Genomic DNA, 7,468 nt, shown 5'->3' with positions numbered 1-7,468 from the left:
TACTACATTACTATTGCCACGTTTAATTCGGCTTATTAGAGAAAACTGAAGAAAAGATGGCGTGGTGTCGAGCATTGTTGTTTGTTCTGTGTGCAGTATGGCTCTTACCAGAGGCTAGAGGATACTTTGCTCATATAGATGCACATGCTCAAGAATGTTTCTTTGATAGAGTGAGCTCTGGGATGAAAATGGGCCTCACGTTTGAAGTAGTGGAAGGAGGTTTCCTTGACATTGATGTGAAGGTAAATACATGCACTAAGTTTTTGATGCTGGTGCAGCCTATTCAAAAATAACTAGTATTAAAGCTCTTCCATGTGTTAAAGATCTACAGTTTCCATCTATTGCTCCGTTGTTTATCATTGCATATTGATTGTTACCTCTGTTGTCCTAATATTCGCAAAACAGTTTTTGTATTTAATATACTGTGTACTTAATTCTCTCCAGATAACAGGCCCCGATGACAGAACGATATACTCGGGTGAGCGTGAGTCGAGTGGCAAGTACACATTTGCTGCTCACATGGACGGGTTGTACAGGTACTGCTTCAGCAACCAGATGTCTTCTATGACCCCCAAGATTGTCATGTTCACTATGGAAGTGGGGGAAGCCCCGAAAGACCATGCCATGGGAGACGGTGAGTAAGTCAGAGGGTGATGGTAATTAATGTACAGTTCAAAGAAGTTCGATTGATTTGAACCAGTTGACCCCCTTCGTAATAGAGGAACCATATAGGTGGCCCCTTTGCCGTGAAGTTGTTTTGTAACTTTTGGGACATTGCATTGAACCTTAAAAAGTTTTTATTTAGATGCATGTAGCTGTATTACTAATTGGACGTACGTACAAGCATTAAGTGTTCACTAGAGGAACGTACATGTAGTGTGGCGTATAGGCACTGTTGGCACTGACAGTTTTCTCAATTTTGACCTACACTGTACATTGTAGAATACTATTAAGATGTACATTGCCCTATGACTATGGTGCTGAAGATAATAAACATGTGTGGAGCTTAATGAAGTCTCTACGAGGTTATGTTAATTTGTCAACTGCTTGACAGCGTACCAAAGTTGATTGTGGTCACCTATGTGTATGTCACCCTCATTCATGCAGCCAGAGTATTATAGTTTGTGGTTAGACCTGTTGTGGTGGGCCACTTCTCAACTCTTGGCCTGCCAAACTGTGGCCGCAATCAGAGTTATTAACCCGAGACGCGCCGCGGCGCCATGGGTTGTAGTACATGTAAGTCGTCTGGTTTGTCTGTCTGTCTGTTTGTGAATTCCGAGCCTATTCACCTGGATGCCACAGTGCTTAGTTTACAACATAGATAGCAAGCATGTTGTCTACCTGTTGTTTTGGAAGGCTTCTTTACTGTCTTTGCGGTCCTAGCACCAGGATAGCCATACCATACTTCTAAGACTCCACGTGTTGAGTCGAATTAAGGCGCAGGCTCCACTCCTAGTGGTGCCTTCTGTCAATTCCTTTAAGTTTTCGCCTTGCGACCATTATCCCCCCCCCCCGGAACCCAACGAGGTTTCTTGCCAGTGATCGTAGTTCACAGTGTATGTCCAGGGGCGGATCCAGAATTTTGAAAAGGGGAGGGAGTAATTTTAAGAAACATTTTTTATAAAATAAAAAAAAGGTGAACTAATTTGTGTAGCTTTTCTGGTCATGGGTCGGTCGATTGATGACTATACATCCGCAATGAGCATAATTATAGTAGCAGGAGAGAGTAGAAATGGATCAAGTTATCTTGCTCTTCATCTTCAAAAAGTCTATAACTAGATCTGCTGTTATTCTGCTTGCTGCTCTAAGCCACACCCACTTCGTTGGAAGAGTTGCAAAGAATGAGCCAGATCTTATTCGAGCTAATCTACAGTGACCACTGGTCTTTTAGCAAGAAAGGGGGGCGCATTCCCCTGTGCGCTGCACCGAATCCGACTGAATTGTCTCTTGTTCCACTAAAAACTCTGTTTTAGTTTTATTATTGCTCCTGAGTTACTGTGCTAGACAGCCTCAATCATACATACTGTATGAACAGTGTTTATTGTATATCACTCTTCTGCATGGTTTTTTTTTTATCATGTCACCAGCCGACCGAGAGTTTGCACTTTAGTGCTCTAGTTCGAAGTGTGGTTGTTTATTGCTGTTGTTGATCCTGCAGACCAGGGTAAACTTGAGGAGATGGTGAATGAGCTGTCTATGGGCCTGGCTGTCATTAAGCACGAGCAAGAGTATATGGAAGTCAGGGAGAGGATACACAGAATGAGTGAGTAATGGTGTCGTTGATGAGTTGGTGTTGGTGTTGGTCGCCCATTAGGGACTGCATAATTTTCACTTTAGAGCTCAGTTGTCACAATAACAACCTCACAGGAAAACAGTCCCTACGTTTTGAAGTATAATACTACACACACTAAGTGCATGTAAATGGAACCCCTTTTAATGACCCACTCTTAAAGAAAGGCCAACTGTGGTACTGGCACCCAGGTCTCAAATGAACAGCTTGTGTATACTAAACAATCTCTTAACCAAAACTTTGTTATCATAAAGGGGTTTCACTGTATACTACGTCATTACTGGTGCATTTACAACTTGAATCAATAGGGTTAGTACTGTTGTAACTGTAATTATGTACTTGTCTCCTTTTGCAGTCAATGACAACACTAACTCGAGGGTGGTCTGGTGGTCCGTGTTTGAGTCCTTCCTCCTCATTGCCATGACGTTTGGACAAATCTACTACCTCAAGAGATTCTTTGAAGTCAAGAGAGTCATCTAGGGAAAATTTTAGGACAATTATAATTCATACATGTACATGTGTAGGACTACCTGTGTATATCAAAATTCTCTCATCATGTGTCTCTATGAATAAAAGTGGGCGTGGCAAACCTATAAGTACTTGGCATGTTCTATAAAACCACATCTCACAGTTGTGGTTCTATAATTTCTGCAAAATACAGCTTAGCTATGGCTTCAGATAATTCAACAAAGCTACAGTTACAGCTTACAGACGTTTATGAGATAGCAGAGAAAGTGGGAGAGCAGTTTGAGCAGCTCATCAAGCAGTTTGGCTCGGTGCACATGGGAACAGTGATTCCAATGGTGATCAGCTCATTGGAGCATCTGGAGCAATTTGTGGAGGATCATCAGCGACTGGAGATCAGCAACAGAAAGCTACTGCTTCAAGTAGACAGTCTGGCCCAAGAGAGGGAGCAGAGGATCATGCTGAGTGATAAAGTTGATGTAAGTGATGTGCAAGCAGCTCATTAGACAAGCTGCTGTTGGCAGGGTTGGGGTAATATTAATTATCAATACTCTCAAAGTCACTGAAGAGTTTGTAGCTAGCTACCAGCGTTGATTTAGCTATAGCCTCTTGATGGAGTCTTTGATCTTTACCGTTAAGCTATGTTGGCAGGCAGTAGAGTTTGTAAAGGCATCGTGTAATTGGTTGTCTCCAAACTGAGGTGTCAAGAGGGCAGTTTGTTAGTTGTCATGCCTGCAGAAAACCAAATTCATCCTAAAATAGTTGGCATGCAGCTCTTGCTAGCTTCCCTATTTATGGTACTGGTATGCATTATGGCTTGTATCATGCAGATTATTCAGTTCAGGTGCAACAACACCCCTTTTCTATAACTATAGTAGGCTGCACTTGCCAGTAAACAGAAACCACCACCTCTATAAGCAGCTACCCAGGGAATTTTTACAACCTTCCTTTGCCAAGCAAGGCATATTTGGTTGTAACTCTAGATATTGCACGATCACATTGTATGATATGCTGTATGACAATACTTTGCTCAGTAAATAACAGCAGAGATCATCTGCTAGCGTACACTGTGAGGTAGCTATAGTGTAAACAAAGCCCCAACGTCTGTGTAGTATGTGAGAGGATATAGATACCTCATAAACGCATTTGAGCCCCCATTATGAATACCATGCTCCCTCTGTTATCCTATAGGAGGAGCAGTGTAAGCTGGAGGCTGAGAGAGAGGACAAGAAGAGGTTGGCAATGCGGATAGAGAGACTCTTAATGAGGAACGAAGACCTGGCCAAACAACTAGACCGGATGAAAGGCAATTCACTGAAACCTGTTCCAAGAGGTCAGTAATATTGAGTTGTGTACATAACTCAAATACACAAATCTGGGCATGCATCCTGATCATAAGCCTAGTAATAGATTGACGTATATAAAAGGCTGACAATTTTTAGTTGAGGATTTAACCTGTACAAGCACTGTCTTTATTATAATGCAGTGTATTGTTGGTGTGTACTTGTTTGTCTATACCAATTCTATACTATACAGGCATCTTTATGTGCTTGACATTAGCCAATTAAAGTACCGATTAAGTTCTAACCCACACCAGTACTTTGAATAATACTCTCACTCACAGGCCAAGACCCACTGAATGCATCGTGTAGCGAAGAGCAAAAGAGATCCAATTCAGTTAGCAGCATGATGAATGAAACATCGCTGGACTTTTACCCGAACGGATCACTAGTAGCTGCAAATGGCCCAGATCGTTTACAGTTTCCTAGGATGTCCAAACGTCTCTCTCAAGTGGAGCTAGAGCTGCAGAAAACCAGGAGGAAATTAGTGGAAGCCCACCATGGTTTGCAGGTTAGGTTCACATTATACATTGGAGCTACCAAATAGTAGCCGCGTTGAGGTAAAGTTCATATACACACAACTATACATGCCTATAATTGCGGTTTGGTAATACACATGCAGTACTAACACCTATAACTTCCACTCACAGACTTCCACAGCTGAGAACAGGGCACTCAAAGCTCAACTAGACGAGAGCAAAGCAGAAGCTGCACTCAGCACTTTAGAGGTTTGTTGTATGTCCAGTGAAGAAAATTTGTTAGTTGTTTGGATGATAAACCCAATTGCTTCATACCAGGTGCAAATGTCATACTGAGTGGCAGAACTGGTATCATTGTATTTACGCACTTAGTGAGCCAATTAACATGTCCTGGCGCCCACGTATAGATATCGAGTAGCAGTGGAGGGTCTAGTAAAGATGGCCATCCCAAGTTTTACAAAGAGGACCTACTGGCTGTGCTGAGAGAGAGGAATGAGCTGAAAGAAGAGCTAGACGGAATGAGGGAAGAACTGCAATTGGCCAAAAAGTGAGTGAATATGCTACACACATTTTCAGGTTAAAATATCACTTTTTGCATTATGAGTAAACAACGAGTACAACGGTATTGTTAAACGACAATTATATTGTTGTTCTTTCAGTGAGATAAAGCAACTGCAACTGTATTCTCCGCGACATGCCTCCACTAATTCCCTGCCTGGTTACTTCAACACCAGAGCACGCTCCACAACCAGAGTTAGAGAAATGTGAGACCAACCGTCTACTTCATAGTAAAACCCTCATAGTTATGAAATATCCCCTAGCTTCGATCATTTTATGTCAAACACACAGTACATAGGTCAGTACAATTCACATACATATCATTCACCCCTGCAGTCTCGATTCAATCACCGAGTCACTCACTTCAGCCGATCAACCAGAAACAATTACATAAACAATCCTAATTTTTAAAAGTTCAATCTCATTGTTTTATAATCCATCCTTTTATGTCAATCTTACTAACCTTTTTGTTTGTGATACAATAACATACTAGTTACTCTTGGGAATGACCAATTGAATAAACAAGCATTGTGAGAACGAGCACATGCATGACAAGTGTGTGATAGACAAAGGAGTTCATGTGACTACCTAGGAAGTTCACCAGGTTCTGGTAGACTCTTTTTGGGTTTCGGTTCGTTGAGAATGAGTCCTTCTTCCTTCAGGCCACTCACAAACGCTTTGATCTGCATGAATAATTGTCACAAGGTGATATAAAACATGTACTATATGCCACGTAAAATTATCCAATTTAAAACTATACTATAGAAGAACATGGCTGTATAACCACTTATAGGCAGCTATACTGAATAAAGTAAGTCAAGCATGTACATGGCAATTGATTAAAGGACACTCTTCATATTCATGTCTCTAAATTAAGGATAGCCTCTCTAAAAAAACGAACATAATGGCTGCTTAATTCCAAGTGTCCTTTATTTGAAGGCTCTACTGTACACAGTAGCGCTTACCCTCGCATGGTCTCTATCCCATTTGTGTTCCCACATGACCCTGTTCAGGCCAGCATTCTTGCATCGATGAGCAACTACCCTGCCTATATTGTAGGCAGCACAACAGTCACTGGTCTTGTATAGGTGTCGGCTAACGCAGAACTCTTTTGTGGATGCATCCACTATTCTGTTCCCATTATTGTGGTGCACAAATGCTGTGAAATGTCTGGATGATTTGTCCACCAACAATCTGTGGTGGTTTATAGTGTGATAGAGGATGTCCACAACAAAAGCATTACATGATTGACACACTAACTTACCACCCCAGGGACATACGTACATTTAGGCACATGCATGTACGCTATACGTGAACACAAATATAATTATTGTACTATCTATAAAAAACACTGTGGGTGCTGATCGATGCCTCGGTGGAGGCGCCATAGCAATGTGAAACTACAGTACTAATAATATGCATGAAATACACACGTGTACAGTTACAATTAATGCTTACTACATGCAGAGAATATCTAGTTTCGCAGACCATAAAAATAGATCAACCAGTTCTTCACAGTATGGCCGCGAGACTACAGCAAATCAGAGCAGAAAAAGAGTGGGAAATGATCGACCTTAATCATTGCTAAAAGGATGCCGAAAGTTCAAAGTCCATAATTAATGAGAAACAGCTAGTGTGGCTTTGTGCTCTTTTCTCACTCTTGCCGGTACGAATAGCTAGCGTTCTAGTGCAGAGCTAATTACTAAATAGAATAGACAACAGACGTTGCTACACAAGAGTCTGAAGAGTCTCCAACAGCCTTCAACGGAAGCAAAACTAGCCATAACTCGAGAACGAAGCATTATATTTTGCAATTCCACAATTGCAATCCAAGAAAACGTGACTAGAAGCCTATAGTTTTAATATCATTGAGCAGCTGTAGCACACACTACCATATATCTCGCTGCGCATGTGCAACCGAGGCATAATTATAGACAGATACAATGCTGCTGGAGGCAAGAGATTGTTCACCTGTGGTAGTAATCAACGCGACGAGTTTTGGTCCAAAAACCTTTTGGTTTCTCAGCAACACCTAACAGCTCCAAACTCCTTGGATTTCTATTCCTATAGAACTTTGTCACTCCCTCTTCCAACGCAGCACAGTTCACATGGGGAGCACCAAAGCACATTGATGAGCTCCTGTTGGCAATGTTCTGCTTAAATCCATTTGAAAGGAATCTGCTACATGTATGAAGACACTTGAAGTTATTACCAGTCCTGAACAGCCCAAAACAAGCCATAGATCACATAAACTCTTTGCAAGAGAACAAACAGTGAAGGATCACAACCACTTTTCTAAATAAATTGCACTATGACCTCAAAAGAGGGTGGGGCTG

The 7,468-nt window shown here is 41.6% G+C and overlaps 3 protein-coding genes across 3 annotated transcripts; 2 read left to right on the top strand and 1 right to left on the bottom strand.

The window, feature by feature from the left end:
- Window positions 1-23: 23 nt before the first annotated feature.
- LOC135339456 (transmembrane emp24 domain-containing protein 2-like) lies at window positions 24-2,850 on the top strand. The gene is made up of 4 exons (XM_064535560.1): window positions 24-242; window positions 445-634; window positions 2,159-2,263; window positions 2,646-2,850. Exons 1-4 carry the CDS (start codon window positions 57-59, stop codon window positions 2,768-2,770), a joined length of 606 nt encoding a protein of 201 aa, XP_064391630.1. The 5' UTR covers window positions 24-56; the 3' UTR covers window positions 2,771-2,850.
- Window positions 2,851-2,895: 45 nt separating this feature from the next.
- On the top strand, window positions 2,896-5,657 carry LOC135339449 (RILP-like protein 1). Its single transcript, XM_064535550.1, has 7 exons — window positions 2,896-3,234; window positions 3,947-4,088; window positions 4,380-4,606; window positions 4,746-4,823; window positions 4,982-5,121; window positions 5,234-5,338; window positions 5,469-5,657. Exons 1-7 carry the CDS (start codon window positions 2,896-2,898, stop codon window positions 5,524-5,526), a joined length of 1,089 nt encoding a protein of 362 aa, XP_064391620.1. The 3' UTR covers window positions 5,527-5,657.
- LOC135339457 (large ribosomal subunit protein uL18m-like) lies at window positions 5,626-7,460 on the bottom strand. Its single transcript, XM_064535561.1, has 3 exons — window positions 7,104-7,460; window positions 6,098-6,326; window positions 5,626-5,815 (listed from the first exon to the last, which is right to left on the bottom strand). The coding sequence occupies exons 1-3, from the start codon at window positions 7,370-7,372 to the stop codon at window positions 5,717-5,719; spliced, it is 597 nt and encodes a 198-aa protein (XP_064391631.1). The 5' UTR covers window positions 7,373-7,460; the 3' UTR covers window positions 5,626-5,716.
- Window positions 7,461-7,468: the final 8 nt, after the last annotated feature.

The sequence above is a fragment of the Halichondria panicea genome, chromosome 8 (assembly GCF_963675165.1).
Source record: "Halichondria panicea chromosome 8, odHalPani1.1, whole genome shotgun sequence".
NCBI lineage: Eukaryota > Metazoa > Porifera > Demospongiae > Suberitida > Halichondriidae > Halichondria > Halichondria panicea.
Note: the sequence above shows the minus strand (reverse complement) of the source record. Positions and strands in the feature narration are given on the sequence as shown.